At 35.7% G+C, this 23,357-nt stretch overlaps 1 protein-coding gene across 6 annotated transcripts in view; it reads left to right on the top strand.

The window, feature by feature from the left end:
- Nucleotides 1-23,357, top strand: part of celf2 (cugbp, Elav-like family member 2) — a 465,802-nt gene that overhangs the window by 122,801 nt on the left and 319,644 nt on the right. The window contains exon 1 of one of the 6 annotated variants that reach the window (XM_061961316.2): nt 4,677-5,044. The exons of the other annotated variants lie outside the window; for them this stretch is intronic. Within the exon in view, the coding sequence (XP_061817300.1) occupies nt 4,968-5,044 (77 nt within the window). The 5' untranslated portion in view covers nt 4,677-4,967. Of the gene's footprint in view, nt 1-4,676; nt 5,045-23,357 lie in introns of those variants that run through there. 6 annotated transcript variants of the gene reach the window in all.

The following is a 23,357-nucleotide window of genomic DNA, read 5'->3' as shown; positions in this document are numbered from 1 at the left end:
CAGTGTAAATTAGCATCCAGCTAGCGCCATTTGAAAAAGTGGAGTCTTACTTTACACTGGAGCTTGTTCTATCAGGCATGCTTGCTTTGTTGGCATTGAAAATTGTACAAATGGTACCATTACCCAGAGGCAGTTTGGCAGAGTACGCTTTCAGCGCCGCTTGAGTGATTGTTTCTTCGTCAAGTGTTTGAGCCGGTGGTCATGTTGTCACTAGCAGGTTTTTTTTTTTGGCGTTTTACTTTTGTAGCTGTATGTAAAAAAAAAGCTCTGTGCTCTTGTATGTACTCCTTTGTGTTCTTGCATGTTTCTCTCTCGTCTTCATGTGCCTTTTGAGCTGAGATAGGCTCCAGCACCCCCCACGACCTCGTAAGGGACAAGCGGTAGAAAATGGATTTGACTTTTGTGCTGCTTATAATACTTTTTTTTTTAATGGATTTTTTTAATCTGCACTGCCACCACATCATTTCCCCCATTGTGGTATAAATAAGTCTATTGTTGTGTACAGGGAGAGTAGACGGCACAGACAATAAGGGCGTAGTATAGTACTATGTTTTATTATATATATATTTACAGTATGTATATAATAACAAATCATAATATAACTAAGGAAGAGAAACACAGAGAGCGAATTTGCATATGGCGGTGTTAGTCGGCTTACTGTACGCGAACAGAAGACTACGTTCTGTCCCGGAACGCAGGTCTGCACTGGCTTAAAAAGCCCAGGAAGATCATCAACAACAGGTGCGCTGAGTGCTGATTGATTGCAGCTGCTTGCTGCTGCCGGAGTGACGGGGCTCATTGATGCCATCCCTGGTGACATCCCAATGCAGGGGTGTCAAACTCATTTTTAGTGAGGGCCCCATTCTAGTCAGGGCTGCCCTCAGGTGAGCCGCTTGTAACAGGTACTATTTATAATAGCCCGGTTTGCATAGGCAATTGTATTTATTATCATGTACCAACAGTTTGATGGATAATTGCTGTGAAAGTGTAAGTCACGGTGACAAGCACATAGAATAGAATAGAATATATCTTTATTGTCATTGTACAACGAAATTGCAAGCAAACTACTTTAGTGAAAATTCCTGATAACACAAAAAACATAAGAACGTGGTACTCAGATAAATAGATACAAATACATAAAATAGCAAGCACACAGCTCACATGCACAGTCATTCTTTTTTATTGTATGTTTATGTATTTATTTTTGATAAACCCCCCCCAAAAAATTCTCTGAGTATTTTTTTGCATGATAGATAGTAATAATAAAGTTTACAAAAAAATTCCCATTTAAATCGCAATTCTTATTTATTCCGATTCTAAATAGATTCTAAATTTTCAAGAATAGATTTTTTTTTGACCAAATATTATTTTTTTTAAAGAATCCTTTTTTTTTAGATTAATACATATTATTGCTATCTTTGTTATTATTGATACTGTTGTTTTGCAAATTTTACTACTTCCTTTTTTTAGTATGATATTTTGATGTTTTCTCAAAAACTTTGTACATTTCTACCCCGAGTATTTTAAAGCTCGGATTGGGTTTGGAGTTTGGTTTGCTCTATTTTCTTTAACTACATCAACATTCTGGGATTTTTGTACATAAAAAAAAATTAAAATTTTTTTTTTTTTAAAGACGTTTTTAGGCCAACACTGTGCGTATGAATCATATGTCAGCAGCCAAGAGGAGCTTTTGTTTTGAAAAGGTTTGAGTAAAATCCAATCGAATCCCCGCCCCATTCTCATGAGGTGCCTAAAGACTCCCACCTCTAATATGCAGTAGTTTTTTTCTGTCAAAATTAAAAGAACAAATACCAGAAAGTACTTTAATAAAGCACATTATTTCCAGCATTTGTGGGGCCACATAAAATGAAGTGGCGGGCCACATCTGGCCCCCGGTTTATTTATTTTATTTTATTTTATTTGATGAGTTTATTTCAAAGGGGACATTGCAATTGCATAAAACACATGACTACACATGGTTTAAAAAACTCCAGAATTAGCCATAAGGCTAGTTTTCATCTGTCATCCCCTTGGCCATGATGTAAAAAAAAAAAAAAGGCAGTAAAATTACAATTTAAAAGAAAAAAACAAGAGAGAGGAAAAAGAAAAAAGCACACAATATGATAAAAAATTAAATACAACATAACATTTATCTTAGCATCAAAACAGGCTCATTTTTTAGTGCTGGCAACTCTAGGCGTTGATAAGCCACATTTAATTTTTTCTGTGAAGGCCTTGTAAGTTGTGAGCAGTTGAACCTCCTCAGGTACTGACTTCCACACATTTGTACTCCTTACTGAGCAGGCCCACTTACTGAAAGTGCAGAGGAATATAACAGTCACCTCTGACAGAGCCTGGAGTGTTTCTTTGGCTGATGAACTCTGCCCAGAGGACCTGGAGCCAATCATGCAATACTTTATAGGCCACTTTGAAGTCTACAAATGTGTGAAGACTGTCCCATTATCCATAACTTGAATTGTTTGTTTGTACAAGATTTCCAATGGTTTCCAATGGCCTTAAGTTTGACACCTGCGTCCTGACGGTTAAGACATTTTACCTGTCATTTGAGCAGGTGCATGCCACAGCACCAGGGGGCGCTGTAACTGCTCGTTATATCAGCATATTAGCCAATTAGAAGCCTGAAGAAAGCCAATTAAAGCACAACAGTCCTGAGGCGAGACCGGATGAGGTCCGATACTTTAATGAGGGGGGATATGTTGAGGCAGGACCAGACTACTCCTGCATCAAACTCCACCATGCATCCTCCTTTTCTTCCCTGACCCAGATAGTGTTGCGTTTGGACCAGTTGTTCCTCCCAGGGAATTCAAGTCGCTGTTCGCTCCCAAGCTCTTTACGACACTTAAAGCTGAGTAGAAAAACCACCAGAGACAGAATAGGTATTTTGTAATATATTTGCAAAGCTTTGTAAATACATTGAGACCAGTCCAGCATAGAACATTCAATCGCGCCGCCAAGATGGTCTGCCCCCCTCCCATGAAAAACCCTCTCACCTATCAAGTCTCTCTCCCTCCCACCCTCGCAGTCATGTCCCTCCAGCCAAAACACATGCCCATTGTCCTCCGCACCTGGACATAAGGCTAGATAAGAGAAAGGAGTATCTCTCTTTCTTACATTCCTCACTCAAGGTTTAGCACACAGTATTTGCAGACAACCAAAACACTAGCTGTTTTGTAATATGATTATGAAATAAAAAGAAGTAACACTTAAATACGGATATATGTAAATATCTGCCTCCGACAATAGTCTTCCAGGAGAAGCCTAGCTCATTATAGGACTAGAGTGCCAACCACCCCCCCACCCCCACTCGCTCAGAACCTGCACGGGATCCCAAGTGGACCAAAAAAAACATATTTTTTTAAAAACATTTTTTTTATTTTTTTTTATTTTTTAATAAAACTTTATTTATACATTTCAACATTTACAAACAGTTGATAAATAATAATCAAAGTAAGTACAAAAACAGTACAAAACAGCGCCAGGGGGTTGTAAATTCAAAGTAACTAAAATAGAATGCAAAATATATATATATATATATATTAGGGCTGCAACAAATAATCGATTAAATTGATTAAAATCGATTATAAAAATAGTTGGCGATTAATTTAGTCATCGATCCGTTGGATCTATGCTATGCGCATGCGCAGAGGCTACTTTTTTTTCTTTCTTTTTTTTTCTTCTTTTTTATAAACCTTTATTTATAAACTGCAACATGTACAAACAGCTGAGAAACAATAATCAAAATAAGTATGGTGCAAGTATGCTGGTTTTTTTTTCCAATAAAATACTGGAAAGGATAGAAATGTAGTTTGTCTCTTTTATCTGATTATTAATCAATTAATCAAAGTAATAATCGACAGATTAATCGATTATCAAATTAGTTGTTAGTTGCAGCCCTAATATATATATATATATATATATATATATATATATATATATATATATATATATATATATATATATATATATATATATATATATATATATTAGGGCTGCAACAACTAATCGATTAAATCGATTATAAAAATAGTTGGCGATTAATTTAGTCATCTATGCTATGCGCAGAGGCAATTATTTGTATTTAAAAAAAAAATGTATTTCTATTTTTATTTCTATTTTTATTTTTTATTTTTATAAACCTTCATTTATAAACTGCAACATGTACAAACAGCTGAGAAACAATCAAAATAAGTGTGGTGCCAGTATGCTGTTTTTTTTTCAATAAAATACTGGAAAGGATAGAAATGTAGATTGTCTCTTTTATCCGATTATTAATGGATTAATCGAAGCAATAATCGACAGATTAATCGATTATCAAATTAATCATTAGTTGCAGCCCTAATATATATATATATATATATATATATATATATATATATATATATATATATATATATATATATATATATATAAAACAAACAAAGTGCAATTTCAGTAAATAACATACATTTGGAACACAGCATCATCGTTTTCACAGCTTTTTGGTTGTTAGAGGTAGAGAGTGTTTTAACGTAAAGTTCTAATTATTTTTTAAAGGCACAAAAAACAGGACAAAAAAACATGTTGGCAATCCAACGACTTGTCCAGGGTGTACCCCGCCTTCCGCCCGAATGCAGTTGAGCCCCCCCCCCCAAAAAAGAGACAAATGGATGGATGGATGTTGGCAATCTTTGATGGGGAAGATGTGTTAATAGAGGGGCGGGGCCTGTGATGATGGTAGGCGGATCTTATGTGAGACTAAGACACGCCCCCCACTGAGGAGAGGACTTCCGCCCGGACCGGAGGAGCGTCGTCCTCGCGGAGGAAGACTAACGAGGAGGAGTTGCGAGGAGGGAGAAGAGAGAAGAGAGGAGAATGTGAAAGTGTTTCTTTCCCCCGCGGAGAAAGCGAGTGTGTCGGGTGGTGCTCTCCTCCTTGGTGGACCACCTTGCACCTGTCCTCGGTGCGCCATGACTTCCTCTTACAGTGTGGACTTCCTGCCCGACATGATGGCGGACAGCCGCCTGCTGCTTCCCGCCCACGCAATGTGAGTTTGATTTTCTTTCATTTCTCTTCTTCTTTTTGTTTTTTTCATCCTTGCGTTTTTTTTTGTTTTTTTTTTAATTATCTTCACGTGCGCGACGCCCCCAGCGCGCAACACAATATCGCCGCGCACGCGCCGTCATCGCGGTGACGATGATCGTTTTTTTTTTTACTGTTTGAATGCACAGCAGAAGGAAAACTGCGTGGTCGCGGTTCCGGCGGAGTGTGTGTGTGTGTGTGTGTGTGTGTGTCGGGTGTGTTCTGGACCGTGGTGCCGGTCCACTGTCACGTGGTACACTTGTTTCACACTTTGACGTGCGTGTCTGCCACGTGATGTTCGGCTGAGGTCTGGGTTCTGGAATGTGCCATAGAATAAAGGCGAAGAGTGCAGGGCTTCTTACACACACACACACACACACATTATTGTATTTGTTACATTCTTGAGACATTCGAAAAATGCCATATTACTAAGGCTGCAGCTAACGATTATTTTTCTATCGATTAATCTATAGATTATTTTTTCGATTAATCGGTTAATCTATAGATTATTTTTTTCGATTAATCTATAGATTATTTTTCCTTTTACCGATTTTTTTTTAAATTTAAAATGAAGATGGAAAAATAAATGTAGGCCAGTTTTTTCAAAAGGCATGGCTTTTATTTACAAAAAAAAAAGTATGGCCACTCAGTCAACATTGACAACAACATGTCAAAATATTCTGTAACAATGTAAACATTTAACAAAATTAAAAGTAGCTTATTTGCTTTTAATGTGCAAATATAAAAGTAAACATCCAGTGCAAATCTTAATATTCTGCAATAGTATAAGCATTTCAAAAGTAAAAGTATTGCTTATTTTGCTTTAAAATGTGCAAAAATAAAGATAAACATCCAATTCAAAAAAGTGCAAAACGGAAATATTCTGTAACAACAGTGTAAACATTTCAACAAAAGTAAAAGTATTGCTTATTTGCTAAAATGTGCAAAAATAAAGATAAACATCCAATACAAAAAAGTGCAAAACGAAATATTCTGTAACAACAGCGTAAACATTTCAACAAAAGTAAAACTTTTGCTTATTTTGCTTAATAACACAACAATGATAGTATGATTAAAGTGAAAGTTAATTGTTCGTTTGTACATAGTATACGTAATTGTTAATGTTGTAAAAGGTATTTGCACAACTAATTAACGTTAGCTTTAAAGAGGAGCGCGTCTTTGTAAACACTGAACAGGCACGCCAAACGCTCCTCTCAGAGCGAAACGGTGCTTTAGTTTATGAATTTACAACGCAGATACAAATGACACATTCATGTTTTTGTGTAATGATGACAACGTATACTCACGCGGACGATTGACTAGTTGATGGTGATGGCAAGAACGCTGCCGTTGTGCTGCTATGATAGGCCATTTCCGCTCGACACAGTGTGCATACAACAACATTATTAGCAGAGGTGGGTAGAGTAGCCAGAAATTGTACTCAAGTAAGAGTACTGTTACTTTAGAGATTTATTACTCAAGTAAAAGTAAGGAGTAGTCACCCAAATATTTACTTGAGTAAAAGTAAAAAGTATGTTGTGAAAAAACTACTCAAGTACTGAGTAACATACACACACATATCATATATATATATATATATATATATATATATATATATATATATATATACACACACACACACACACACACACACACACACACACACACACACACACACATATATATATATATATATATATATATATATATATATATATATATACATACATTGATATATACAGTATATAATTTATATTTATTTATTTTGCCGTTTTTGTTTACATGTTAAAGGTGTTTTAATAATTATACATGCATGTTTAACATATAGATTCCTTTATTTCATGAAGACAAGAATATAAGTTGGTGTATTACCTGATTCTGATGACTTGCATTGATTGTAATCAGACAGTAGTGCTGGTAACGTCCACTTTTTCAAATGGAGGAGAAAAAAAGTTCCTCCTTTCTGTCTAATACCACATGAAAGTGGTTGTTATTTGGCATCTTATTTGTCCAGCTTCCATATTCGTTTTTATACACTTTACAAGAAATACATTGGCGGCAAACTCCGTAGCTTGCTAGCTTGTTTGCGCTGGCTTTCGGAGACTCTTATTTTGAAAGCGCAGGCGCGATGGAGCGGGACTTTTATTGTGAAGACAGGAACTGTGCAGTCAGTCTTTACGGTTGAAATAAAAAAAGGGTCTTTTTTCCTTCACACTTTTGATTGATTGATTGGAACTTTTATTAGTAGATTGCACAGTACAGTGCATATTCCGTACAATTGACCACTAAATGGTAACACCCGAAGTTAGCTCGGAGCCAGTCAGGTCATGTGACCCCTGGCTCTGTTTGATTGGTCCAACGTCACCAGTGACTGCATCTGATTGGTGGAACGAAGTGAAACGTCACCAGTAAGGCAGGCACTATGAAGGTCTGTCTGACAGACCAAAACAAACAAAGCGTGCATTAACAGATCGATAAAAATTAGTAGCGAGTAGCGAGCTGAATGTAGATAAAAGTAGCGGAGTGAAAGTAGCGTTTCTTCTTAGGCCGTTTATTGAATACTCCCACACTTTTGACGACTTTTGGCGTGCTTTTTTCCCCTCGCTCGCACCGCTCGCATCGTCTGCTTTGCGCTCCGCCATGACGGTAGTGTGACGTAAATATGCGACGCGTCGACGAACAAAAACGTCCTCGACGTATTTACGTAACCGATGACGTGGACTACGTCGACGCGTCGTTTCAGCCCTACATATTACAGTATGTTTATAGATCAGCGTTTTTCAACCACTGTGCCGCGGCGTGAGATACAGTCTTGTGTGCCGTGGGAGATTATCTAATTTCACCTTTTGGGTTAAAAATATTTTTTGCAACGCAGTAATTATAGTCTGCAAATGATGTGTTGTTGTTGAGTGTCGGTGCTGTCTAGAGCTCGGCAGAGTAACCGTGCAATACTCTTCCATATCAGTAGGTAGCAGCAGGTAGCTAATTGCTTTGTAGATGTCGGAAACAGCGGGAGGCAGTGTGCAGGTAAAAAGGTGTCTAATGCTTTAATCAAAAATAAACAAACGCTGAGTGCCCCTAAGAAAAGGCAGTGAAACTTAGGGAAGGCTATGCAGAACGAGTCTGGCTGCAAAGTAAACAAAAACAGAATGCTGGACAACAGCAAAGACTTACTGTGGAGCAAAGACAATGTACATCCGAACATGACATGACAATCAACAATGTCCCCACAAAGAAGGATAAAAACAACTGAAATATTCTTGATTGCTAAAACAAAGTAGATGCGGGAAATATCGCTCAAAAGAAGACATGAAACTGCTGCAGGAAAATACCAAAAAAAGAGAAAAAGCCACCAAAATAGGAGCGTAAGACAAGAAGTAAAACACTACACACAGGAAAACAGCCAAAAAGTCCAATTAAGTCAGGGTGTGATGTGACAGGTGGTGACAGTACACCTACTTTGAGACAAGAGCTATAGTGATGCATGCTTGGTTATGCTTTAAAGTCATATCCAACAATTGCGACAACGACTTTTTGCTGTCAACTGAGTTTTGTTTTTTTATGATTTCTGCTGGTGGTGTGCCTCCGCATTATTTCAACTTGGCTCAAAAAAGGTTGAGAAACACTGCACTAGATACATATTTATTTTTTAATTAATTTTGGCCAAAGGGGTGCGCATTTCAATTTCTTACACACACTTGTTATTTCATATGTTGACCAGAGGGGGAGCACTTTTAAAAGCGACACAGTCAATTTGAAAAAGGCTTCCCTCTTTAGGACCAGCCTTTCTAGATGTATAAAGAAGTGTATTTACAACATTAATAATATATACATACTATGCAAATATAAAAAAGCTTGTTGTGAAAAATGAGTTGGAATGTCACAAGAAAAAGGTCACAGTTTCACAAGAAAAACTTAGAATTTTGGCAGTGTTATAATAAAAGTCGTAAATTTACTCAACGCAAATCAACATTTTACAAGAAAAACTGAAGATTTGTGCAACATTATGATAAAAGTTGGAATTTTACTCAATAACAGTCACAATTTTACAAGGAAAAGCTTATATTTTTGGCAATTTTATGAAAAGAGTCGTCATTTTACCCGACAAAAGTCACAATTTTATAAGAAAACTTTAAAATGTTGCCAATATTATAATAATAATCGAAATTTTACTTGGCGAAATTATGACAAAAGTCAGAATTTTACTCAAAAAATTGTCACTGTTTTACAAGAACAACAACAAATTTGGCAATATTGTGATAAAGGTCACAATTTTGTATGACAAATGTCGCCATTTTGCATTAAAAAGTAATAATTTAACATAAAAAGTAATAATTTTTCCGAGAAAATGTTGCAATATTACAGAAACAGAAAATTGATCCGAATTTTATAAGAAAAAAGTCGACTTATTGTGAGAAAAAGACTGCTTTTAGTTAATTTTTTATTTATTTTTATTTTTCGTTTGTAATTGTTTTTTAATCTTCATTATGTACTTCAGGTTATTACAGTATGTCTCTATATACATATTTATTTATTTATTTTTATTAATTTTGGCCAAAGGGGCGCATTTCAATTTCTTGCACACACTTGTTATTTCATATGTTGACCAGAGGGGGAGCACTTTTAAAAGCGACACACAGTCAATTTTTGAAAAATGCCTCCCTCTTTAGGACCAGCCTTTCTAGATATATAAAGAAGTGTATTTACAACATTAATAATATATACAAACTATGCAAATATAAAAAAGCTTGTTCTGAAAAATGAGTTGGAATGTCACAAGAAAAATGTCACAATTTCACAAGAAAAACTTAGAATTTTGGCAGTGTTATAATAAAAGTCGTAAATTTACTCAACGCAAATCAACATTTTACAAGAAAAACTGAAGATTTGTGCAACATTATGATAAAAGTTGGAATTTTACTCAATAACAGTCACAATTTTACAAGGAAAAGCTTATATTTTTGGCAATTTTATGAAAAGAGTCGTCATTTTACCCGACAAAAGTCACAATTTTATAAGAAAACTTTAAAATGTTGCCAATATTATAATAATAATCGAAATTTTACTTGGCGAAATTATGACAAAAGTCAGAATTTTACTCAAAAAATTGTCACTGTTTTACAAGAACAACAACAAATTTGGCAATATTGTGATTAAGGTCACAATTTTGTATGACAAATGTCGCCATTTTGCATTAAAAAGTAATAATTTAACATAAAAAGTAATAATTTTTCCGAGAAAATGTTGCAATATTACAGAAACAGAAAATTGATCCGAATTTTATAAGAAAAAAGTCGACTTATTGTGAGAAAAAGACTACTTTTAGTTAATTTTTTATTTATTTTTATTTTTCGTTTGTAATTGTTTTTTAATCTTCATTATGTACTTCAGGTTATTACAGTATGTCTCTATATACATATTTATTTATTTATTTTTATTAATTTTGGCCAAAGGGGCGCATTTCAATTTCTTGCACACACTTGTTATTTCATATGTTGACCAGAGGGGGAGCACTTTTAAAAGCGACACAGTCAATTTTTGAAAAATGCCTCCCTCTTAGGACCAGCCTTTCTAGATATATAAAGAAGTGTATTTACAACATTAATAATATATACAAACTATGCAAATATAAAAAAGCTTGTTGTGAAAAATGAGTTGGAATGTCACAAGAAAAATGTCACAATTTCACAAAAAAAACTTAGAATTTTGGCAGTGTTATAATAAAAGTCGTAAATTTACTCAACGCAAATCAACATTTTACAAGAAAAACTGAAGATTTGTGCAACATTATGATAAAAGTTGGAATTTTACTCAATAACAGTCACAATTTTACAAGGAAAGGCTTACATTTTTGGCAATTTTATGAAAGAGTCGTAATTTTACCCGACAAAAGTCATAATTTTATAAGAAAACTTGAAAATGTTGCCAATATTATAATAATAATTGGAATTTTACTTGGCAAAATTATAGTAAGTCAGAATTTTACTCAAAAAATTGTCACTGTTTTACAAGAACAACCAAAAATTTGGCAATATTGTGATATAGGTCAGAATTGTATACGACAAATGTCGCCATTTTGCATTAAAAAGTAATAATTTAACATAAAAAGTAATAATTTTTCCGAGAAAATGTTGCAATATTACAGAAACAGAAAATTGATCCGAATTTTATAAGAAAAAAGTCGACTTATTGTGAGAAAAAGACTGCTTTTAGTTAATTTTTTATTTATTTGTATTTTTGTTTGTAATTGGTTTTTAATCTGCATTATTTACTTCAAGTTATTACAGTATGTCTCTATATACATATTTATTTATTTATTTTTATTAATTTTGGCCAAAGGGGCGCATTTCAATTTCTTGCACACACTTGTTATTTCATATGTTGACCAGAGGGGGAGCACTTTTAAAAGCAACACACAGTAAATTTTTGAAAAATGCCTGACTCAATAGGACCAGCCTTTCTAGATATATAAAGAAGTGTATTTACAACATTAATAATATATACAAACTATGCAAATATAAAAAAGCTTGTTGTGAAAAATGAGTTGGAATTTCACAAGAAAAAAGTCACAATTTCACAAGAAAAACTTAGAATTTTGGCAGTGTTATAATAAAAGTCGTAAATTTACTCAACGCAAGTCAACATTTTACAAGAAAATCTGAACATTTGTGCAATATTATGATAAAAGTTGGAATTTTACTCAAAAACTGTCGCAATTTTACAAGGAAAAGCTTATATTTTTGGCAATTTTATGAAAAGAGTCGTAATTTTACCCGACAGAAGTCACAATTTTAAAGGAAACTTTAAAATGTTGCCAATATTATAATAATAATCGGAATTTTACTTGGCAAAATTATAGTAAGTCAGAATTTTACTCAAAAAATTGTCACTGTTTTACAAGAACAACAACAAATTTGGCAATATTGTGATAAAGGTCACAATTTTGTATGACAAATGTCGCCATTTTGCATTAAAAAGTAATCATTTAACATAAAAAGTAATAATTTTTCCGAGAAAATGTTGCAATATTACAGAAACAGAAAATTGATCCGAATTTTATAAGAAAAAAGTCGACTTATTGTGAGAAAAAGACTGCTTTTAGTTAATTTTTTATTTATTTTTATTTTTCGTTTGTAATTGTTTTTTAATCTTCATTATGTACTTCAGGTTATTACAGTATGTCTCTATATACATATTTATTTATTTATTTTTATTAATTTTGGCCAAAGGGGCGCATTTCAATTTCTTGCACACACTTGTTATTTCATATGTTGACCAGAGGGGGAGCACTTTTAAAAGCGACACACAGTCAATTTTTGAAAAATGCCTCCCTCTTTAGGACCAGCCTTTCTAGATATATAAAGAAGTGTATTTACAACATTAATAATATATACAAACTATGCAAATAAAAAAGCTTGTTGTGAAAAATGAGTTGGAATGTCACAAGAAAAATGTCACAATTTCACAAGAAAAACTTAGAATTTTGGCAGTGTTATAATAAAAGTCGTAAATTTACTCAACGCAAATCAACATTTTACAAGAAAAACTGAAGATTTGTGCAACATTATGATAAAAGTTGGAATTTTACTCAATAACAGTCACAATTTTACAAGGAAAGGCTTACATTTTTGGCAATTTTATGAAAGAGTCGTAATTTTACCCGACAAAAGTCATAATTTTATAAGAAAACTTGAAAATGTTGCCAATATTATAATAATAATTGGAATTTTACTTGGCAAAATTATAGTAAGTCAGAATTTTACTCAAAAAATTGTCACTGTTTTACAAGAACAACCAAAAATCTGGCAATATTGTGATATAGGTCAGAATTGTATACGACAAATGTCGCCATTTTGCATTAAAAAGTAATAATTTAACATAAAAAGTAATAATTTTTCCGAGAAAATGTTGCAATATTACAGAAACAGAAAATTGATCCGAATTTTATAAGAAAAAAGTCGACTTATTGTGAGAAAAAGACTGCTTTTAGTTAATTTTTTATTTATTTGTATTTTTGTTTGTAATTGGTTTTTAATCTGCATTATTTACTTCAAGTTATTACAGTATGTCTCTATATACATATTTATTTATTTATTTTTATTAATTTTGGCCAAAGGGGCGCATTTCAATTTCTTGCACACACTTGTTATTTCATATGTTGACCAGAGGGGGAGCACTTTTAAAAGCAACACACAGTAAATTTTTGAAAAATGCCTGACTCAATAGGACCAGCCTTTCTAGATATATAAAGAAGTGTATTTACAGCATTAATAATATATACAAACTATGCAAATATAAAAAAGCTTGTTGTGAAAAATGAGTTGGAATTTCACAAGAAAAAGGTCACAATTTCACAAGAAAAACTTAGAATTTTGGCAGTGTTCTAATAAAAGTCGTAAATTTACTCAACGCAAGTCAACATTTTACAAGAAAATCTGAACATTTGTGCAATATTATGATAAAAGTTGGAGTTTTACTCAAAAACTGTCGCAATTTTACAAGGAAAAGCTTATATTTTTGGCAATTTTATGAAAAGAGTCGTAATTTTACCCCACAGAAGTCACAATTTTAAAGGAAACTTTAAAATGTTGCCAATATTATAATAATAATCGGAATTTTACTTGGCAAAATTATAGTAAGTCAGAATTTTACTCAAAAAATTGTCACTGTTTTACAAGAACAACAACACATTTGGCAATATTGTGATAAAGGTCACAATTTTGTATGACAAATGTCGCCATTTTGCATTAAAAAGTAATAATTTAACATAAATAAGTAATAATTTTTCCGAGAAAATGTTGCAATATTACAGAAACAGAAAATGTATCCGAATTTTATAAGAAAAAAGTCGACTTATTGTGAGAAAGACTTCTTTTAGTTCATTTTTTATTTATTTTTATTTTTTGTTTGTTAATGGTTTTTATCTTCATTATTTACTTAAAGTTATTAAAGTATGTCTCTATATACATATTTATCTTTTTATTTTTATTAATTTTAGCCAAAAAGGGGCGCATTTCAATTTCTTACACACACTTGTTATTTCATATGTTGACCAGAGGGGGAGCACTTTTAAAAGCGACACAGTCAATTTGAGACTTTTTGGGACCACCCTCATTTTGATAGATGTCACCACAAATGAGACATTGTCTCTTAGATGCAATGTTATTGATTTATGTCATCACTTGTTCACACCTCCTCATATGGAAGATACGTTTCCTTCTTCGTGTCTCAAGAAGGGTAGAAATACAAGAACACACACACACACACACACACACACACACAGTGCATGTCCCACTTCCGTCTCCTCGGCTCACACTCAACTCTTCTCATGCTTGTTTAGTTTCGTGCTGCCTTCACGTGCCGTGGTCCACTCGTGTCCGCACACACACCCACGCAAACAACTGATACGTGGGAAGTGCAACAAAATGTTCTAGAAGGCAACAAAAACATGCTAACACCTTCTCACACATCAATATTTAATCGATATATCGTGTACCGTTATTCTAGCACAAATATCAAACTCAAGGCCCGGGGGCCAGATGTGGCCCGCCACTTCATTTTATTTTGCCCTGGAAAGCCTGGAAATAATATGTATCAATAAAGTACTGTTACTTTTATTACTAAATGTGTTCCTCGCTATCTATTTTGGAAGAAAAAAAACATATACTCCATGTAATCGCAAATTATGCCAACTTAAATATTGTCTAATTATGCTAAAATATATTATCAAACCATTTTTTTAATAGAAATAAATACTAATAATAATGATTTCAAAGCAAGTTATCCACCAAATGGTGCAATGTAAAAGCAGCAATACCGTATTTTTCGGAGTATAAGTTGCTCCGGCCGAAAATGCATAATAAAGAAGGAAAAAAACATATTTAAGTCGCACTGGAGTATAAGTCGCATTTTTGGGGGAAATTTATTTAACAAAAGCCAACAGCAAGAATAGACATTTGAAAGGCAATTTAAAATAAATGAAGAATAGTGAACAACAGGCTGAATAAGTGTACGTTATATGAGGCATAAATAACCAACTGGTATGTTAACGTAACATATTATGGTAAGAGTCATTCAAATAACTATAACATATAGAACATGCTATACGTTTACCAAACAATCTGTCACTCCTAATTGCTAAATCCCATGAAATCTTATACGTCTAGTCTCTTACGTCAATGAGATCAATAATATTATTTGATATTTTACGCTAATGTATTAATAATTACACACATAAGTCGCTCCTGAGTATAAGTCGCACCCCCGGCCAAACTATGAAAAAAACTGCGACTTATAGTCCGAAAAATACGGTAGATTTCATGGTCAAATTGTGAAATTTACTGTGGTTTTTACCGCATTTTTCTCTAAATGAAAAAAACATTACTTTTTTTACTTTAATAAACTGTGGTGCCGTTTTGGCATTTACGGGAATACACCCAAAAATCTACACTTGTTCATTTATGGTAAAAACAAATTAGCAGTTCGGGTGCCCAAATTTTACTGTAAAATTGCAGTTTTTTCTTTATTTACAGTAAAAAAAACAATGTAAATTTTACGGTAAAATTCTGGCAACTGAGCTGACTTTTTTTTAAACTTTTTTTCCATGTACAGTAATATACACTACATTTTGAGGTTAAAATTATTGCAACTTACCATCATTTTTTACATTTGAGTTAAAAAAAAAAAAAAATCTACTAACAAATGCAAGAAAAAATGGTGTAATAATAGTATCCCCTGTTAGAAGCGGTCCTCTGGGGCCAAACATAACTGCCATGTGGCCCTCAGTGAAAACCACTTTGACACCTCTGCGCTAGCATGTTGTGGTGGTCAGCTTATAATCAATGAATTTGTTTCGAATTACATTATTTTGCTTTGATTTATCGTTTAATATAATATAAATGGATCAAATTCAGCCCACATGGAGTGCCTAGAACTTTAAATTGGCCGACATAGTTTCTGCCACAATAGATGTCCGGTTCAAACGCTGATGACATCTATTAAACAGACAAGAAGCAAGGAATCATGCAGAGACATTGTTCAATTTAGCTCAATGAGGAGAGACGTTTTGGGCTGTAGTCTTAGTTAGAGATCCAACCTACGCTCTAAGGTCCAGTCCCACGCGCTCCTCTATTAATTTGGGAGGTCCCTGGTTACATCACTGAGGCGGGGGTTAATTTCAGCAGCCCCAGTTAGACAAAATATATGATTATTCAGAAAGTCCAATTGTGCTGACACTCGTGATATCGCCCTGTCTCTGCTTTGTCTGCGTCACGGTACTCGATGTTCTGGACACAAACACTGATACGAGACGACTCGTAATCTTGGATTTGCAAGTTGTCCCTTTGCACTGATAGAAAAGTACAACTTCAGCACAATTGATAATAACTAGGGGTGTAACAGTGCACAAAAATGTTGGTTCGGTACGTACCTCGGTTTAGAGGTCACAGTTCGGTTCATTTTCGGTACAGTAAGAAAACAACAAAATAAACAATTTTTGGTTATTTATTTATCAAATTTGCAAAATCTTCCACCAAAATGTTTTTCTTAGTGTAATATTTGATGTGAAGTAATGGGAACTGTTGCGTTTTGGACCAGTTGTTCCTCCCAGGGAATTCAAGTCACAAGTCGCTCCCAAGCTCTTTACGACACTTAAAGCTGAGTAGAAAAACCACCAGAGACAGAATAGGTATTTTGTAATATATTTGCAAAGCTTTGCATATATACATTGAGACCAGTCCAGCATAGAACATTCAATCGCGCCGCTAAGATGGTCTGCCCCCCTTGACCAAAACCCCTCTCCTCTTAAGTCTCTCTTCCTCCCCCCCTGGCAGTCATGTCTCGCTAGCCAAAACACATGCTTATTATCTCTCTCTCTAACATTCCTCACTTCAAGGTTAAGCACCCAGTTTTGCAGACAACCAAAAGACCACATTTGGAAGAAAAACACTAGCTGTTTTGTAATATGAAAATGAAATGAAAAGAAGTAACACTTAAATTCAGATATATGTAAATATCTGCCTCCGACAGAACCTTGCATAGGTCAATAATTCATAATAACATTGATTTTGATTCAATATTATGTTTTGAGCAATGACAATTTGAAAGAAAAAAAAACAGCTTTGTTTTATTAGTCAACAATGCAACTTTTTCTAAATTACATTTAACCTTTTAAGCTTTTTTATTTCACTTTTGTTACGTTTTTGTTTATTTTAATAGTATTTTTAGAATGTGCCGTGGGCCTTTAAAACATTAGCTGTGTGCCGCAAATGGCCTCCGGGGCACACTTTTGACACCCGTGCTATAGATAATAAAAAATTAAATGTGATAAATCTATGAATAAAAAGCAGAGCCTGACGTTTATCATAACTCTCTCTCTCTCTCTGTCTCTGCCCCTCCCTCACCAATGCTGCTGCTGTTTTGTTTTTAACCCCTTCTCAACCCTGAACGTACATTGAAAATACACGCAACCCTAACTCAAAATGTTTGAGGCATTTAAGAAACTCCGCCCTGACAGCTCCGCAAAAGAGGACATGTCCGGTGAAAAGAGGACGTATGGTCAGTCTATCCTAGCCCGTTAGCTGCTAGCATGCCGTGTGTTGTGCCTTGGTGTGCATTGTTTACACAACGTGCGTTACGCTACTTAATATGTTCATGTGGAAACTCGTTTGGTACACTTCCGAACCGGAACCCTCGTACCGAAACGGTTCAATACAAATACACGTACCGTTACACCTCTAATAATAACTATAGCAACGGCCTTTAAGCATAAGAGTTGTGTGATAACTTACACATAATTATTCTAACAGAGCAAACATGAGAGCGGTGGCGTGTGAGTGTTGTGATCTGTGTAGTGGCGAACACTGGAGTTTTTTTTTTTGTAAATTCTTATAATGCATACAGTGCATGTTAGAAGTGAAATTTCAATGTTGATGATGTGCATTTATTAGAAATTAGAATAAAGGTTTTGGCAAGCAGAACATTTGGTTTATTTCAACTATTTTCCATAAAATGCACATTGAGGCATCTTATTTAGCCCACGTCAGCAGACACAAGCACAAAAAGGAAGGCTTCGAGAGTCGCAGCCAGTGACAGGCGGCGTAAGGAGGCGCCGCACGCTGTCCGTCAGGCAGAGAGCGCCATGCCGAGACACGCTGTCATTAATCTGTGTCTTGGACTCTGACGGCACGTCTGTCCGGGAAGCCTTCTCACTTCCAGCCACGCTCGTCTGTCTCCGCCTTGACACCTGGCGGTCCCGCTGGTAAAGATTTGGGAATAATGCGGGTGGGCAGCGTGAGACTGACCCTCTTTGACCCGCCACTGAGGAGGCGGACAGCTTGAAGCAGATAGCGCTTAGGTGCATTTACTTGAACACGCCTCTGAAGTAAGGCTTCTCACCTCCTTTTTCCTCCGTCGTCCGACTTGTTCCCTCCTGAGAAGCACTCCTGATGTTATTCAATGATTTCTGGTAATAGTACTTGTTGTAATCACTCGTCTCCACATGGAACCTAGCATCTTTCTCTTAACACTGCAGCAGCATCTTCACATTGTGTTCTTATTTAGCACAGTGTTTTTCAACCTTTTTTGAGCCAAGGAACATTTTCTCCGTTGAAAAAATGCGGAGGCACACCACCAGCAGAAATCATGAAAAAACGAAACTCAGTTGACAGTAAAATGTTGTTGTCGCAATTGTCGGGTATGACTTTAAAGCATAACCAAGCATGCATCACTATAGCTCTTGTCTCAAAGTACCGTATTTTTCGGAGTATACGTCCCTCCGGAGTATAAGTCGCACCGGCCGAAAATGCATAATGAAGAAGGAAAAAAACATATATAAGTCGCACTGGAGTATAAGTCGCATTTTTGGGGGAAATTTATTTGATAAAATCCAACACCAAGAATAGACATTTGAAAGGCAATTTAAAATAAATAAAGAATAGTGAACAACAGGCTGAATAAGTGTACGTTATATGAGGCATAAATAACCAACTGGTATGTTAACGTAGCATATTATGGTAAGAGTCATTCAAATAACCATAACATATTAGGGATGTCCCGATCCGATATTTGGATCGGATCGGCTGCCGATATTTGCCAAAAATTGCGTATCGGCAAGGCATGGGAAAATGCCGATCCAGATCCAGTTTAAAAAAAAAACTCCGGTCCGTGTTTTCCAACGCACCGATTTAAATAATACATTCCACTTTTCTGCTGCTCCGTAATTTCCGTTCCGCATTTTCCAGCACACCTTCAACACATCCACAGGTCTGTGGATTCTCACGCAGTTGCTTTTAGCTGCTGGCATTACACGACAGGCTCTTCTCACTCTTTCCTGTGTCTCCCTCTCACAGACAGCAAGTGCACCTTCTTACACACGTCACATACTGTCACGTCATACGTCACATACTGTCACGTCATACGTCACATACTGTCACGTCATGCGTCATGGGACGGCGTGGCGCAGTGGAAGAATGGCCGTGCGCAAACCGAGGGTCCCTGGTTCAATCCCCACCTAGTACCAACCTCGTCATGTCCGTTGTGTCCTGAGCAAGACACTTCACCCTTGCTCCTGATGGGTGCTGGTTAGCGCCTTGCATGGCAGCTCCCTCCATCAGTGTGTGAATGTGTGTGTGAATGGGTAAATGTGGAAGTAGTGTCAAAGCGCTTTGAGTACCTTGAAGGTGGAAAAGCGCTATACAAGTACAACCCATTTATACGTCACATACTGTCACGTCATACGTCACATACTGTCACGTCATACGTCACATACGTATACGTCCTCCCCGAGCAGAGAGGTAGCAGCATGGCTAACGTTAGCTGTGATGCTAGCGCAGCCGTGCGAGCTCTAAGGTGCTCGCCTGTGCAATTGTGCACTGTTTAAACGTCCTCTGCGCATAGCAAATCTATGCCACGCACAAAATCAAATAAAAAAATAAGCGCATAACAATTTTCGACACACCGACACGACAGAGAAAACAGTTTTCGTCATCATTGTTCAAATATTGTAACGTCTGTCGAGACGCTTATCTCCATTTGGTGCCACACGCCCACACCATCAAAATGCCGAGGCAAAAATTTCCACATCAACACCGTATGAAAAAATGAGTGATTTTTTTAGTTGTGATTTCCTTCTCTGCATGAAAGTTTAAAAGTAGCATATATTAATGCAGTATGAAGAAGAATGTTTTAATGTAGACATGCAAGCCTTGAAAGAAAATGTTGAAAATCAAGACTACATTTCCTGCAAATGGGTGCATTTCTACCCTATATTTTAACTTTAGATTTATTCTCATATCAAACTCTTTTGGCTGTCTTTTTGACACTTACATCCGGCGCCCCCCTCCACACCCTGGATTATAAATAATGTAAATAATTTAATGTGATTATCTTGTGTGATGACTGTATTATGATGATAGTATATATCTGATAGTATATATCTGTATCATGAATCAATTTAAGTGGACCCCGAATTAAACAAGTGGAAAAACTTATTGGGGTGTTACCATTTAGCAGAGGTGTGGACTCGAGTCACATGACTTGGACTCGAGTCAGACTCGAGTCATGAATTTGATGACTTTAGACTCGACTTGACAAAATGTAAAAAGACTTGCAACTCGACTTAGACTTTAACATCAATGACTTGTGACTTCACTTGGACTTGAGCCTTTTGAATTGACATGACTTGACATGACTTGCTACTTTCCCCAAAACCCAAAGATGAAAAAGTTATTCGGTAGCGCCCCGTATTTTTCATTGTGTACTTGTCTATCAGCGTTGCGTGTGTCAGCTGGTGTGGTCTCAGTACAACAGCCAATCAAATTAGATCTACTTTGTTTTCATCACACAGCATTCATCCAATCAAATTGCAGGACAACCAAGGAAGAAGACATGTCCAAACCACACGCCAGTGAACAAAAAATCATACCTAAAATAATTTTGTTTGGGTATAAAAATTACGAGGTGGTCAACACAAAACGGTTTGCAGTATGCAACACATGCGGTTCGAAAATTACTGATGGAGAGGCAACAACTTCCAACTTCGTCCGGCATTTGAAGTTGCACAAAGAACGGTAAGTTTTGAATGAAAGATAACGTTTATTGGCTAAGTAACGTGACTTTTATTTGCTGTGTAGTTAAATCAGTGAGGCTGTAAACTAGCTCACTGCTAACGTTATAACGTTATTGCAAACACGGGAATCTGTTGCAGTTCACTACCTTATTCATACTTTTTGTTCAGTGATTTTTTTTAAGCAGGGTTACGTTAGTCAATATATCACACGTAACGTTAGACGGCGGTCAGCAGCACCGCGTATTTTAGCCACCTAAAAAAAGACAAAAATAGTAAAATAAAGGTCAGTTAAAATGTATACTATATTATGAATATGTGTACCGTTTTAGCTAGCTTTCTGACATACTGTTGGTTGTTTACCTCAGTGGTCCCCAACCACCGGGCCGCGGCCCGGTACTGGTCCGTGGATCGATTGGTATCGGGCCGCACAAGAATTTTTTTATTTTTTTTATTTTTTTTAATTAAATCAACATAAAAAACACAAGATACACTTACAAGTAGTGCACCAACCCAAAACAACTCTCTCCCCCCTTTTGTTCTGGGTATTGAACATGAAGACTCTTCCTTCACTGTTCCGAGTGGCCATGAGAGTCTTGGCAGTGCCTGCCTCCAGTGCTCCAGTGGAGCGAGTTTTCAGCCATGGTGGCATCATACTACGTCCCCATCGTGCACAAATGACTGACAGACTCTTGGCTAATTTGGTCTTTTGCAAATGCAATGCAGCATAGGGCCCTGACAAATAAAAAGTACAACTTTTTTGTTATGTTCACGTATATGTCATGTTTTTTCAATGTTAACACTTTTGTACAAATAAGTACATTTGCACTTTATTTTTCAATGTGTTTGTTCTGTAAAGGAATGAGTTAATGTTTAAAATGACTGGTTAATAGTGCTATTATAAAGTGCAATGTCAGCACAATTTTCTTTCCTGCAATTTAAAATGCACTTGTTTTAATAAATAAATACAGCGTTTGAAAAGCATACACAATCTGTGTTAATATATTAGTCTGTGGTTAAAAGGACTTGAAAGGACTCGAAACTCAAAATGCAGGACTTAGGACTTGACTTGAGACTTTCCAGTCTTGACTTTGGACTTGACTCGGGGCTTGCCTGTCTTGACTCGGGACTTGACTCGGACTTGAGGGCAAAGACTTGAGACTTACTTGTGACTTGCAAAACAATGACTTGGTCCCACCTCTGCCATTTAGTGGTCAATTGTACGGAATATGTACTTCACTGTGCAACCTACTAATAAAAGTCTCAATCAATCAATGAAAACACATAGAATCATCATACTGCTGTGATTATATGCATCAAGTGTTCATTCAAGGCTAAGGCAAAATATCGAGATATATATCGTGTATCGCAATATGGCCTTAAAATATCGCAATATTAAAAAAAGGCCATATCGCCCAGCCCTAGTTCAATGATGCCATTTCTGTTTGTCATGTATAATTGTGTCTATTTTGTGTTTATCCTTGAATAAACAGGTCAGTTTCTTGTTACCAACCATTGTGTATTATTCAAACTCCTCTAATTCAGCTGGCTAGTTGTTATCAAGAGTTCTAAAACCCTTTTCAACATGATTCTGACAACTAAGTAGGCTAAATAACTTTAAACTTTAATACATGCTCGGATAGGCCAGTATCGGTCAGTATCGATATCGGTCAGTATCGGTATCGGATTGGAAATGCAAAAACAATACCGGTATCGGATCGGAAGTGCAAAAACCTGGATCGGGACATCCCTAAAACATATAGAACCTGCTATACGTTTACCAAACAATCTGTCACTCCTAATCGCTAAATCCCATGAAATCTTATACGTCTAGTCTCTTACGTGAATGAGATCAATAATATTATTTGATATTTTACGCTAATGTGTTAATCATTTCACACATAAGTCGCACCCCCGGCCAAACTATGAAAAAAACTGCGACTTATAGTCCGAAAAATACGGTAGGTGCACTGTCACCACCTGTCACATCACACCCTGACTTATTTGGACTTTTTTTTGCTGTTTTCCTGTGTGTAGTGTTTTACTTCTTGTCTTGCGCTCCTATTTTGGTGGCTTTTTCTCTTTTTATGGTATTTTCCTGTAGCAGTTTCATGTCTTCCTTTGAGCGATATTTCCCGCATCTACTTTGTTTTAGCAATATTGAATATTTCAGTTGTTTTTATCCTTCTTTGTGGGGACATTGTTGATTGTCATG

The sequence above is a fragment of the Nerophis lumbriciformis genome, linkage group LG05 (genome assembly GCF_033978685.3).
Source record: "Nerophis lumbriciformis linkage group LG05, RoL_Nlum_v2.1, whole genome shotgun sequence".
NCBI classification, from domain to species: Eukaryota; Metazoa; Chordata; class Actinopteri; order Syngnathiformes; family Syngnathidae; genus Nerophis; species Nerophis lumbriciformis.
The sequence above is the reverse complement of the archived record's forward strand: the minus strand, read 5'-3'. Positions and strand labels throughout refer to the sequence as shown.